Source organism: Palaemon carinicauda, chromosome 14 (genome assembly GCF_036898095.1).
Source record: "Palaemon carinicauda isolate YSFRI2023 chromosome 14, ASM3689809v2, whole genome shotgun sequence".
Taxonomy (NCBI): domain Eukaryota; kingdom Metazoa; phylum Arthropoda; class Malacostraca; order Decapoda; family Palaemonidae; genus Palaemon; species Palaemon carinicauda.
In genome coordinates, this window is record NC_090738.1 from 45671306 (window position 1) to 45686381 (window position 15076).

At 32.2% G+C, this 15076-nt stretch overlaps 1 protein-coding gene across 1 annotated transcript in view; it reads left to right on the plus strand.

Annotated features, from left to right (window-relative positions):
* LOC137652751 (interaptin-like) overlaps positions 1-2072 on the plus strand; it is a 2511-nt gene extending 439 nt beyond the window's left edge. Inside the window, exon 1 of the mRNA XM_068386157.1 lies at positions 1-2072. This exon is cut by the window's left edge and continues 439 nt beyond it. Coding sequence (XP_068242258.1) covers positions 1-2072 — 2072 coding nt within the window.
* The last annotated feature ends 13004 nt before the right edge of the window (positions 2073-15076 follow it).

Below are 15076 nucleotides of genomic sequence, written 5' to 3' on the forward strand. Positions count from 1 at the left end.
AAATCCTTTCTCACGGTAACAAGACATTTTTCATCGGGTTGGCTGCTGCCGGAGCCCTATTCGGTGGAATTATGGTTGTCAGGAGAAGGATGGCTAAAGAAGGCGAAGACGCTCCAGAATTGGACGGAGAGGATCTCAAAACGGATTGTCTGGATAGAACGACTCTGGTGGAAAATCTTGAGGAGGAAAACAGCAAGTTACAAGGACAACTAAATGAATTGAGAAAAGACCTAGATGAAATTAAGATAGAGAAAGAGACGCAAGAAAAACTGAAAGATAAAAAAGAGACTGAGAATCAAAAGCTGAAAATTGACTCCGCCGAAAAAGACCTTCAAATGAAGGAACAGGAGAAGAAACAGGGAAATCTTGAGGAGGAAAACAGCAAGTTACAAGGACAACTAAATGAATTGAAAAGAGAAGTAGATGAAATGAATGCAGAGAAAGAGACGCAAGAAAAACTGAAAGATCAAAAGAAGACTGAGAATCAAAAGCTGAAAATTGACTGCGCCGAAAAAGACCTTCAGATGAAGGAACAAGAGAAGAAACAAGAAATTCTTAACACTGAAATGGAAGAAATGAAGAAAATCTATGATGAGAAAATAAAAAACTTGTTAAATGACTGCGTTGAAAAAGACCTCCAGATGAAGGAACAGGAAAAAATACTGGATATGCTGAAAACTGAAAATGAAAAAAATAATAAAGTACAAAATGAAAAAACTAAAGTGCAAAATGAGTGCATCGAAAAAGACATTCAGATGAAGGAACATGAAAAAATATTGGAAGATCTAAAAACTGAAAATGAAAAACTGAAAAAAATGCAAGATCAGAAAACTGAACAACTAAATCAATTGAGAAGTAAAATGAAGAAATTCAAGGCAGAGAAAGAGGAGCAAGAAAAGCTGCGAGCTAATATTGCCTTGTATTACCAAAATCTCGAAAAAGTGTACAAAAGAAAAGATCTCGAGATGAAAGAACAGAACAAATTATTGGAAAATCTTAAAACTGAAAATGGAAAACTGAAAAAAATGCAAAATCAGAAAACGGAACTAAATCAGCTGAGAAATGAAATAAATGAGCTGAAAAGAGAGAAAGAGGAACAAGAAAACCTGCGAGGTAAAATTGCGTTGTATTATCAATTTCTCGAAAAGGTTTACAACAGAAAAGATCTTCAATTGAAAAAACAGAAAAATTTACTGGATAAACTAAGAAAGGAAAAGGGAGAAACGAAAAAGATGCAAAATCAGCAAGCGGAACTGAATCAGTTGAGAAATGAAATAGAAGAATTGAAAAGTGAGAAAGAGGAAAAAGAAAAGCAGCGAGCTAAGATGGCGACGTATTATCAAAATCTAGAAAAGGCGTTCAATAAAAAAGAACTTCAGATGAAGGAACAGATAAAATCCTTGAAAAATCTAAAAACTGCAAATGGAGAAATGAATGAAATGCAAAATCAGAAGTCGGATCTAAAGCAATTGAGAAGTCAAATAAATGAATTGAACAGAGAGAAAGAAGAACAAGAATACCTGCGAGCTAAGATTGCATCGGATTACCAAAATTTAGAACAGGCGTATAATGACAAAAATATCCAGATGGAAGAACTGAAACAATTATTGGAAGATATTAAAACTGAAAATAATGGACCAGAGGAACTGCAAAAGGGTCCAGTAAATGAATTAATAAATGAAGTAGAAGAACTAAAGACAGAGAAAGAGAAACAGGTAATGATGCAAGCTAAGATGGCGTCGGATTACGAAAATCTGAAGAACGAGTGCGCCCAAAAAGATGATCAGTTAAAACGACAGGAAAAGTTACTGGAAATTCTTAAAACTGGGAATAAGGGACCGAAGAAATTACAAAGGGATCAAGTGAATGTATGGAAAAAGAAAGTAGATGAATTAAATGCAGAGAAAGAGGAGCAAGAAAAGCTGAAAGCTAAGATGGTGTCCGATTACCAAAATCTGTTAAGGGAATGCGCCATGAAAGATCGTGAGATGAAGAGACTAGAAAGGTTACTGGAGATCCTTAAAATTGAAAATGAAGAAATTCAAATGCAAAAGGAACAATTGAGAAACTAAGTAGACTGAAGGCCGAGAAACAGGAGGAAATATCCAAGATGTGTTTAAGGAATGCTTGGCTCAGCTACCTGGCTTGAAGGACGTGGAAAACCCTACAGGATTTGCTCTGCAGAGGGAAAAACCTTGTCTTTTTCTAGTATGCTATGTTCCCTGGTGGGGTCGTACAGGGGCTTCGTCAGGTGTGAACAAACGGTCAGATATCTGGATCTATTCTTTCGGATACTAACCTTCGGGTGGTTCTGTTGGAATAATCTCGAAGACTGGCTATGCAGAGGGGAGGAGATAAAGGTTCTTCTAGTATGCAGTCAAGCCCTTATAGGGGAACCACGGAAATTAGGCTGGGAGGAGGAACATGAGCAGAAAATGAAGAAAATATAAGAAATGAAAAAAAAAATCCAAAAAAATATAAAAACTATAAAATCCAAATAAAAAATATGAAAAATTACAAAATCAAAAAACAGTATAAAAAACTACAAAAAAAAAAAAAAAAAAAAAAGAGCTGATGCAGCAGAAAAAGAAGCAGGAGGAGGAAATAGAGCAGCAGCAGCTTAAAAAAAGTAGAAAATTAAAAAAGAAAACTATAAAACCATAAAAAAAAGAAAGAGCAGGAGAAGGAGAAGCAGGAGGAGGAAGAAGAGTAGCAGCAGCTTAAAAAAAGGAGAAAATCCAAAAAAAAAAACTATAAAACCAAAAAAAACAAAAAAAAACAAAGAGCAGCAGGTGAAAGAGAAGAAAGAGGAGGAAGAAGAACAGCAGCAGCTTAAAAAAAAGGAGAAAATAAAAAAAAAAACTATAAAACCAAAAAAAAAAAAACAAAAAAAAAAAAAACAAAACAAAGAGCAGCAGGTGAAAGAGAAGAAAGAGGAGGAAGAAGAGCAGCAGCAGCTTAAAAAAAGTAGAAAATCCAAAAAAACTATAAAACCAAAAGAAAAAAAAAAGAAAGAGCAGAAGGAGAAAGAAAAGAAAGAGGAGGAAGAAGAGTAGCAGCAGCTTGAAAAAGTAGAAAATCCAAAAAAAAAAAAACTATAAAACCAAAAAAAAAAAAAAAAAAAAGCAAAAGGAGAAAGAGAAGAAAGAGGAGGAAGAAGGGCAGCAGCAGCTTAAAAAAAGTAGAAAATCTAGAAATAAAATATAAAACCAAAAAAAAAAAATAAAAAAAAAAGAGCAGCAGGAGAAGGAGAAGAAGTAGGAGGAAGAAGAGCAGCAGCATCGAAAAAAGAAAATCCAAAAAAAGTAGAAAATCCAAAAAAAAACTATAAAACCAAAAAAAAAAAAAAAAAAAAAAAGAAAGAGCAGAAGGAGAAAGAGAAGAAGGAGGAGGAAGAAGAGTAGAAGCAGCTTAAAAAAGAAGAAAAATCCAAAATGTCTATAAAACCTACAAAATAAGAAAAAAAAATAGAATGAGAGAGAGAGAGCACAGGAGAAGGAGAGGAGGGAGGAGGAAGAAGAGCAGCAGGATCAAATGGTTGGAGGATGGATTATGAAGGAACAAAAAGAAACTTTTCTTTGAGAAGGATTTATCCTTTGATGTAGAAGTACAAGCCTACCTCATAGGATAAAGTACAAACTCAATTGAAAGGATCAAATGGTGGGACAATGGAATATGGAGAAGAAAAAGAAACTTTTCTTTGAGGAGGAAATATCCTTTGATGTAGAAGTACAAGCCTACCTCATAGGATAAAGTACAAACTCAATTGAAAGGATCAAATGGTGGGACAATGGTATATGGACAAGAAAAAGAAACTTTTCTTTGAGGAGGAAATATCCTTTGATGTAGAGGTACAAGCCTATATCAATAGGATAAAGTACAAACTCAATTGAAAGGATCAAATGGTGGGACAATGGAATATGGAGAGAAAAAGAAACTTTTCTTTGAGGAAGGAAATATCCTTTGATGTAGAAATACAAGCCTACCACATAGGATAAAGTACAAACTCAATTTGAAGGATCAAATGGTTGGATGATGGAATATGGAGAAGAAAAAGAAACTTTTCTTTGAGAAGGAAATATCCTTTGATGTAGAAGTACAAGCCTATATCATCGGATAAAGTACAAACTCAATTTGAAGGATCAAATGGTTGGATGATGGAATATGGAGGAAAAAGAAACTTTTCTTTGAGAAGGAAATATCCTTTGATGTAGAAGTACAAGCCTATATCATCGGATAAAGTACAAACTCAATTTGAAGGATCAAATGGTTGGATGATGGAATATGGAGAAGAAAAAGAAACTTTTCTTTGAGAAGGAAATATCCTTTGTTGTAGAAGTACAAGCCTATATCAAAGAATAAAGTACAAACTCAATTTGAAGGATCAAATGGTTGGATGATGGAATATGGAGAAGAAAAAGAAACTTTTCTTTGAGAAGGAAATATCCTTTGTTGTAGAAGTACAAGCCTATATCAAAGAATAAAGTACAAACTCAATTTGAAGGATCAAATGGTTGGATGATGGAATATGGAGAAGAAAAAGAAACTTTTCTTTGAGAAGGAAATATCCTTTGATGTAGAAGTACAAGCCTATATCATCGGATAAAGTACAAACTCAATTTGAAGGATCAAATGGTTGGATGATGGAATATGGAGGAAAAAGAAACTTTTCTTTGAGAAGGAAATATCCTTTGATGTAGAAGTACAAGCCTATATCATCGGATAAAGTACAAACTCAATTTGAAGGATCAAATGGTTGGATGATGGAATATGGAGAAGAAAAAGAAACTTTTCTTTGAGAAGGAAATATTCTTTGATGTAGAAGTACAAGCCTATATCATCGGATAAAGTACAAACTCAATTTGAAGGATCAAATGGTTGGATGATGGAATATGGAGAAGAAAAAGAAACTTTTCTTTGAGAAGGAAATATCCTTTGTTGTAGAAGTACAAGCCTATATCAAAGAATAAAGTACAAACTCAATTTGAAGGATCAAATGGTTGGATGATGGAATATGGAGAAGAAAAAGAAACTTTTCTTTGAGAAGGAAATATCCTTTGTTGTAGAAGTACAAGCCTATATCAAAGAATAAAGTACAAACTCAATTTGAAGGATCAAATGGTTGGATGATGGAATATGGAGAAGAAAAAGAAACTTTTCTTTGAGAAGGAAATATCCTTTGTTGTAGAAGTACAAGCCTATATCAAAGAATAAAGTACAAACTCAATTTGAAGGATCAAATGGTTGGATGATGGAATATGGAGAGGAAAAAGAAACTTTTCTTTGAGAAGGAAATATTCTTTGATGTAGAAGTACAAGCCTATATCATCGGATAAAGTACAAACTCAATTTGAAGGATCAAATGGTTGGATGATGGAATAAGGAGAGGAAAAAGAAACTTTTCTTTGAGAAGGAAATATCCTTTGTTGTAGAAGTACAAGCCTATATCAATGAATAAAGTACAAACTCAATTTGAAGGATCAAATGGTTGGATGATGGAATATGGAGAAGAAAAAGAAACTTTTCTTTGAGAAGGAAATATCCTTTGATGTAGAAGTACAAGCCTATATCAAAGAATAAAGTACAAACTCAATTTGAAGGATCAAATGGTTGAAGAATGGAATATGGAGAAGAAAAAGAAACTTTTCTTTAAGAAGAAAATATTCTTTGATGTAGAAGTACAAGCCTATATCAAAGAATAAAGTACAAACTCAATTTGAAGGATCAAATGGTTGGATGATGGAATATGGAGAGGAAAAAGAAACTTTTCTTTGAGAAGGAAATATTCTTTGATGTAGAAGTACAAGCCTATATCAAAGAATAAAGTACAAACTCAATTTGAAGGATCAAATGGTTGGATGATGGAATATGGAGAGGAAAAAGAAACTTTTCTTTGAGAAGGAAATATCCTTTGTTGTAGAAGTACAAGCCTATATCAATGAATAAAGTACAAACTCAATTTGAAGGATCAAATGGTTGGATGATGGAATATGGAGAGGAAAAAGAAACTTTTCTTTGAGAAGGAAATATTCTTTGATGTAGAAGTACAAGCCTATATCAAAGAATAAAGTACAAACTCAATTTGAAGGATCAAATGGTTGGATGATGGAATATGGAGAGGAAAAAAAAACTTTTCTTTGAGAAGGAAATATCCTTTGTTGTAGAAGTACAAGCCTATATCAATGAATAAAGTACAAACTCAATTTGAAGGATCAAATGGTTGGATGATGGAATATGGAGAAGAAAAAGAAACTTTTCTTTGAGAAGGAAATATCCTTTGATGTAGAAGTACAAGTCTATATCAAAGAATAAAGTACAAACTCAATTTGAAGGATCAAATGGTTGAAGAATGGAATATGGAGAAGAAAAAGAAACTTTTCTTTAAGAAGAAAATATTCTTTGATGTAGAAGTACAAGCCTATATCAAAGAATAAAGTACAAACTCAATTTGAAGGATTAAATGGTTGAATAATGGAATATGGAGAGGAAAAAGAAACTTTTCTTTGAGAAGGAAATATTCTTTGATGTAGAAGTACAAGCCTATATCAAAGAATAAGGTACAAACTCAATTTGAAGGATCAAATGGTTGGATGATGGAATATGGAGAAGAAAAAGAAACTTTTCTTTAAGAAGGAAATATTCTTTGATGTAGAAGTACAAGCCTATATCATCGGATAAAGAACAAACTCAATTTGAAGGATCAAATGGTTGGATGATGGAATATGGAGAGGAAAAAGAAACTTTTCTTTGAGAAGGAAATATTCTTTGATGTAGAAGTACAAGCCTATATCAAAGAATAAAGTACAAACTCAATTTGAAGGATCAAATGGTTGGATGATGGAATATGGAGAAGAAAAAGAAACTTTTCTTTGAGAAGGAAATATTCTTTGATGTAGAAGTACAAGCCTATATCATCGGATAAAGTACAAACTCAATTTGATGGATCAAATGGTTGGATGATGGAATATGGAGAAGAAAAAGAAACTTTTCTTTGAGAAGGAAATATTCTTTGATGTAGAAGTACAAGCCTATATCAAAGAATAAAGTACAAACTCAATTTGAAGGATCAAATGGTTGGATGATGGAATATGGAGAGGAAAAAGAAACTTTTCTTTGAGAAGGAAATATTCTTTGATGTAGAAGTACAAGCCTATATCAAAGAATAAAGTACAAACTCAATTTGAAGGATCAAATGGTTGGATGATGGAATATGGAGAGGAAAAAGAAACTTTTCTTTGAGAAGGAAATATTCTTTGATGTAGAAGTACAAGCCTATATCATCGGATAAAGTACAAACTCAATTTGATGGATCAAATGGTTGGATGATGGAATATGGAGAAGAAAAAGAAACTTTTCTTTGAGAAGGAAATATTCTTTGATGTAGAAGTACAAGCCTATATCAAAGAATAAAGTACAAACTCAATTTGAAGGATCAAATGGTTGGATGATGGAATATGGAGAAGAAAAAGAAACTTTTCTTTGAGAAGGAAATATTCTTTGATGTAGAAGTACAAGCCTATATCATCGGATAAAGTACAAACTCAATTTGATGGATCAAATGGTTGGATGATGGAATATGGAGAAGAAAAAGAAACTTTTCTTTGAGAAGGAAATATTCTTTGATGTAGAAGTACAAGCCTATATCAAAGAATAAAGTACAAACTCAATTTGAAGGATCAAATGGTTGGATGATGGAATATGGAGAAGAAAAAGAAACTTTTCTTTGAGAAGGAAATATTCTTTGATGTAGAAGTACAAGCCTATATCATCGGATAAAGTACAAACTCAATTTGATGGATCAAATGGTTGGATGATGGAATATGGAGAAGAAAAAGAAACTTTTCTTTGAGAAGGAAATATTCTTTGATGTAGAAGTACAAGCCTATATCATCGGATAAAGTACAAACTCAATTTGATGGATCAAATGGTTGGATGATGGAATATGGAGAAGAAAAAGAAACTTTTCTTTGAGAAGGAAATATTCTTTGATGTAGAAGTACAAGCCTATATCATCGGATAAAGTACAAACTCAATTTGAAGGATCAAATGGTTGGATGATGGAATATGGAGAAGAAAAAGAAACTTTTCTTTGAGAAGGAAATATTCTTTGATGTAGAAGTACAAGCCTATATCAAAGAATAAAGTACAAACTCAATTTGAAGGATCAAATGGTTGGATGATGGAATATGGAGAAGAAAAAGAAACTTTTCTTTGAGAAGGAAATATTCTTTGATGTAGAAGTACAAGCCTATATCAAAGAATAAAGTACAAACTCAATTTGAAGGATCAAATGGTTGGATGATGGAATATGGAGAAGAAAAAGAAACTTTTCTTTGAGAAGGAAATATTCTTTGATGTAGAAGTACAAGCCTATATCAAAGAATAAAGTACAAACTCAATTTGAAGGATCAAATGGTTGGATGATGGAATATGGAGAAGAAAAAGAAACTTTTCTTTGAGAAGGAAATATTCTTTGATGTAGAAGTACAAGCCTATATCAAAGAATAAAGTACAAACTCAATTTGAAGGATCAAATGGTTGGATGATGGAATATGGAGAAGAAAAAGAAACTTTTCTTTGAGAAGGAAATATTCTTTGATGTAGAAGTACAAGCCTATATCATCGGATAAAGTACAAACTCAATTTGAAGGATCAAATGGTTGGATGATGGAATATGGAGAAGAAAAAGAAACTTTTCTTTGAGAAGGAAATATTCTTTGATGTAGAAGTACAAGCCTATATCAAAGAATAAAGTACAAACTCAATTTGAAGGATCAAATGGTTGGATGATGGAATATGGAGAAGAAAAAGAAACTTTTCTTTGAGAAGGAAATATTCTTTGATGTAGAAGTACAAGCCTATATCAAAGAATAAAGTACAAACTCAATTTGAAGGATCAAATGGTTGGATGATGGAATATGGAGAGGAAAAAGAAACTTTTCTTTGAGAAGGAAATATTCTTTGATGTAGAAGTACAAGCCTATATAATCGGATAAAAAACAAACTAAATTTGAAGGATAAAATGGTTGGATGATTAAATATGGAGAGGAAAAAGAAACTTTTCTTTGAGAAGGAAATATTCTTTGATGTAGAAGTACAAGCCTATATCATCGGATAAAGTACAAACTCAATTTGAAGGATCAAATGGTTGGATGATGGAATATGGAGAAGAAAAAGAAACTTTTCTTTGAGAAGGAAATATTCTTTGATGTAGAAGTACAAGCCTATATCAAAGAATAAAGTACAAACTCAATTTGAAGGATCAAATGGTTGGATGATGGAATATGGAGAAGAAAAAGAAACTTTTCTTTGAGAAGGAAATATTCTTTGATGTAGAAGTACAAGCCTATATCAAAGAATAAAGTACAAACTCAATTTGAAGGATCAAATGGTTGGATGATGGAATATGGAGAAGAAAAAGAAACTTTTCTTTGAGAAGGATATATTCTTTGATGTAGAAGTACAAGCCTATATCATCGGATAAAGTACAAACTCAATTTGAAGGATCAAATGGTTGGATGATTAAATATGGAGAGGAAAAAGAAATTTTTCTTTGAGAAGGAAATATCCTTTGATGTAGAAGTACAAGCCTATATCAAAGAATAAAGTACAAACTCAATTTGAAGGATCAAATGGTTGGATGATGGAATATGGAGAGGAAAAAGAAACTTTTCTTTGAGAAGGAAATATTCTTTGACGTAGAAGTACAAGCCTATATCATCGGATAAAGTACAAACTCAATTTGAAGGATCAAATGGTTGGATGATGGAATATGGAGAAGAAAAAGAAACTTTTCTTTGAGAAGGAAATATCCTTTGATGTAGAAGTACAAGCTTATATCATCGGATAAAGTACAAACTCAATTTGAAGGATCAAATGGTTGGATGATGGAATATGGAGAGGAAAAAGAAACTTTTCTTTGAGAAGGAAATATCCTTTGATGTAGAAGTACAAGCCTATATCAAAGAATAAAGTACAAACTCAATTTGAAGGATCAAATGGTTGGATGATGGAATATGGAGAGGAAAAAGAAACTTTTCTTTGAGAAGGAAATATTCTTTGATGTAGAAGTACAAGCCTATATCAAAGAATAAAGTACAAACTCAATTTGAAGGATCAAATGGTTGGATGATGGAATATGGAGAGGAAAAAGAAACTTTTCTTTGAGAAGGATATATTCTTTGACGTAGAAGTACAAGCCTATATCATCGGATAAAGTACAAACTCAATTTGAAGGATCAAATGGTTGGATGATGGAATATGGAGAAGAAAAAGAAACTTTTCTTTGAGAAGGAAATATTCTTTGATGTAGAAGTACAAGCCTATATCATCGGATAAAGTACAAACTCAATTTGAAGGATCAAATGGTTGGATGATGGAATATGGAGAGGAAAAAGAAACTTTTCTTTGAGAAGGAAATATTCTTTGATGTAGAAGTACAAGCCTATACCCTCGGATAAAGTACAAACTCAATTTGAAGGATCAAATGGTTGGATGATGGAATATGGAGAGGAAAAAGAAACTTTTCTTTGAGAAGGAAATATCCTTTGATGTAGAAGTACAAGCCTATATCAAAGAATAAAGTACAAACTCAATTTGAAGGATCAAATGGTTGGATGATGGAATATGGAGAGGAAAAAGAAACTTTTCTTTGAGAAGGAAATATCCTTTGATGTAGAAGTACAAGCCTATATCAAAGAATAAAGTACAAACTCAATTTGAAGGATCAAATGGTTGGATGATGGAATATGGAGAGGAAAAAGAAACTTTTCTTTGAGAAGGAAATATTCTTTGATGTAGAAGTACAAGCCTATATCAAAGAATAAAGTACAAACTCAATTTGAAGGATCAAATGATTGGATGATGCAATATGGAGAAGAAAAAGAAACTTTTCTTTGAGAAGGAAATATTCTTTGATGTAGAAGTACAAGCCTATATCAAAGAATAAAGTACAAACTCAATTTGAAGGATCAAATGGTTGGATGATGGAATATGGAGAAGAAAAAGAAACTTTTCTTTGAGAAGGAAATATTCTTTGATGTAGAAGTACAAGCCTATATCATCGGATGAAGTACAAACTCAATTTGAAGGATCAAATGGTTGGATGATGGAATATGGAGAGGAAAAAGAAACTTTTCTTTGAGAAGGAAATATCCTTTGATGTAGAAGTACAAGCCTATATCATCGGATAAAGTACAAACTCAATTTGAAGGATCAAATGGTTGGATGATGGAATATGGAGAAGAAAAAGAAACTTTTCTTTGAGAAGGAAATATTCTTTGATGTAGAAGTACAAGCCTATATCATCGGATAAAGTACAAACTCAATTTGAAGGATCAAATGGTTGGATGATGGAATATGGAGAAGAAAAAGAAACTTTTCTTTGAGAAGGAAATATTCTTTGATGTAGAAGTACAAGCCTATATCATCGGATAAAGTACAAACTCAATTTGAAGGATCAAATGGTTGGATGATGGAATATGGAGAAGAAAAAGAAACTTTTCTTTGAGAAGGAAATATTCTTTGATGTAGAAGTACAAGCCTATATCAAAGAATAAAGTACAAACTCAATTTGAAGGATCAAATGGTTGGATGATGGAATATGGAGAAGAAAAAGAAACTTTTCTTTGAGAAGGATATATTCTTTGATGTAGAAGTACAAGCCTATATCATCGGATAAAGTACAAACTCAATTTGAAGGATCAAATGGTTGGATGATGGAATATGGAGAAGAAAAAGAAACTTTTCTTTGAGAAGGAAATATTCTTTGATGTAGAAGTACAAGCCTATATCAAAGAATAAAGTACAAACTCAATTTGAAGGATCAAATGGTTGGATGATGGAATATGGAGAAGAAAAAGAAACTTTTCTTTGAGAAGGATATATTCTTTGATGTAGAAGTATAAGCCTATATCAAAGAATAAAGTACAAACTCAATTTGAAGGATCAAATGGTTGGATGATGGAATATGGAGAGGAAAAAGAAACTTTTCTTTGAGAAGGAAATATTCTTTGATGTAGAAGTATAAGCCTATATCAAAGAATAAAGTACAAACTCAATTTGAAGGATCAAATGGTTGGATGATGGAATATGGAGAGGAAAAAGAAACTTTTCTTTGAGAAGGAAATATTCTTTGATGTAGAAGTACAAGCCTATATCAAAGAATAAAGTACAAACTCTATTTGAAGGATCAAATGGTTGAATAATGGAATATGGAGAGGAAAAAGAAACTTTTCTTTGAGAAGGATATATTCTTTGATGTAGAAGTATAAGCCTATATCAAAGAATAAAGTACAAACTCAATTTGAAGGATCAAATGGTTGGATGATGGAATATGGAGAGGAAAAAGAAACTTTTCTTTGAGAAGGAAATATTCTTTGATGTAGAAGTACAAGCCTATATCATTGGATAAAGTACAAACTCAATTTGAAGGATCAAATGGTTGGATGATGGAATATGGAGAAGAAAAAGAAACTTTTCTTTGCGAAGGAAATATTCTTTGATATAGAAGTACAAGCCTATATCTTTGGATAAAGTACAAACTCAATTTGAAGGATCAAATGGTTGGATGATGGAATATGGAGAGGAAAAAGAAACTTTTCTTTGAGAAGGAAATATTCTTTGATGTAGAAGTACAAGCCTATATCATTGGATAAAGTACAAACTCAATTTGAAGGATCAAATGGTTGGATGATGGAATATGGAGAGGAAAAAGAAACTTTTCTTTGCGAAGGAAATATTCTTTGATATAGAAGTACAAGCCTATATCTTTGGATAAAGTACAAACTCAATTTGAAGGATCAAATGGTTGGATGATGGAATATGGAGAAGAAAAAGAAACTTTTCTTTGCGAAGGAAATATTCTTTGATATAGAAGTACAAGCCTATATCATCGGATAAAATACAAACTCAATTTGAAGGATCAAATGGTTGGATGATGGAATATGGAGAGGAAAAAGAAACTTTTCTTTGAGAAGGAAATATTCTTTGATGTAGAAGTACAAGCCTATATCATCGGATAAAGTACAAACTCAATTTGAAGGATCAAATGGTTGGATGATGGAATATGGAGAAGAAAAAGAAACTTTTCTTTGAGAAAGAAATATCCTTTGATGTAGAAGTACAAGCCTATATCATCGGATAAAGTACAAACTCAATTTGAAGGATCAAATGGTTGGATGATGGAATATGGAGAAGAAAAAGAATCTTTTCTTTGAGAAGGAAATATTCTTTGATGTAGAAGTACAAGCCTATATCATCGGATAAAGTACAAACTCAATTTGAAGGATCAAATGGTTGGATGATGGAATATGGAGAAGAAAAAGAAACTTTTCTTTGAGAAGGAAATATTCTTTGATGTAGAAGTACAAGCCTATATCATCGGATAAAGTACAAACTCAATTTGAAGGATCAAATGGTTGGATGATGGAATATGGAAAAGAAAAAGAAACTTTTCTTTGAGAAGGAAATATCCTTTGATGTAGAAGTACAAGCCTATATCATCGGATAAAGTACAAACTTAATTTGAAGGATCAAATGGTTGGATGATGGAATATGGAGAAGAAAAAGAAACTTTTCTTTGAGAAGGAAATATCCTTTGATGTAGAAGTACAAGCCTATATCAAAGAATAAAGTACAAACTTAATTTGAAGGATCAAATGGTTGGATAATGGAATATGGAAAAGAAAAAGAAACTTTTCTTTGAGAAGGAAATATCCTTTGATGTAGAAGTACAAGCCTATATCATCGGATAAAGTACAAACTTAATTTGAAGGATCAAATGGTTGGATGATGGAATATGGAGAAGAAAAAGAAACTTTTCTTTGAGAAGGAAATATTCTTTGATGTAGAAGTACAAGCCTATATCATCGGATAAAGTACAAACTCAATTTGAAGGATTAAATGGTTAGATGATGGAATATGGAGAAGAAAAAGAAACTTTTCTTTGAGAAGGAAATATTCTTTGATGTAGAAGTACAAGCCTATATCATCGGATAAAGTACAAACTCAATTTGAAGGATCAAATGGTTGGATGATGGAATATGGAGAAGAAAAAGAAACTTTTCTTTGAGAAGGAAATATTCTTTGATGTAGAAGTACAAGCCTATATCATCGGATAAAGTACAAACTCAATTTGAAGGATCAAATGGTTGGATGATGGAATATGGAGAAGAAAAAGAAACTTTTCTTTGAGAAGGAAATATTCTTTGATGTAGAAGTACAAGCCTATATCATCGGATAAAGTACAAACTCAATTTGAAGGATCAAATGGTTGGATGATGGAATATGGAGAAGAAAAAGAAACTTTTCTTTGAGAAGGAAATATTCTTTGATGTAGAAGTACAAGCCTATATCATCGGATAAAGTACAAACTCAATTTGAAGGATCAAATGGTTGGATGATGGAATATGGAGAAGAAAAAGAAACTTTTCTTTGAGAAGGAAATATCCTTTGATGTAGAAGTACAAGCCTATATCATCGGATAAAGTACAAACTCAATTTGAAGGATCAAATGGTTGGATGATGGAATATGGAGAAGAAAAAGAAACTTTTCTTTGAGAAGGAAATATCCTTTGATGTAGAAGTACAAGCCTATATCATCGGATAAAGTACAAACTCAATTTGAAGGATCAAATGGTTGGATGATGGAATATGGAAAAGAAAAAGAAACTTTTCTTTGAGAAGGAAATATCCTTTGATGTAGAAGTACAAGCCTATATCATCGGATAAAGTACAAACTTAATTTGAAGGATCAAATGGTTGGATGATGGAATATGGAGAAGAAAAAGAAACTTTTCTTTGAGAAGGAAATATCCTTTGATGTAGAAGTACAAGCCTATATCATCGGATAAAGTACAAACTTAATTTGAAGGATCAAATGGTTGGATGATGGAATATGGAAAAGAAAAAGAAACTTTTCTTTGAGAAGGAAATATCCTTTGATGTAGAAGTACAAGCCTATATCATCGGATAAAGTACAAACTCAATTTGAAGGATTAAATGGTTAGATGATGGAATATGGAGAAGAAAAAGAAACTTTTCTTTGAGAAGGAAATATCCTTTGATGTAGAAGTAC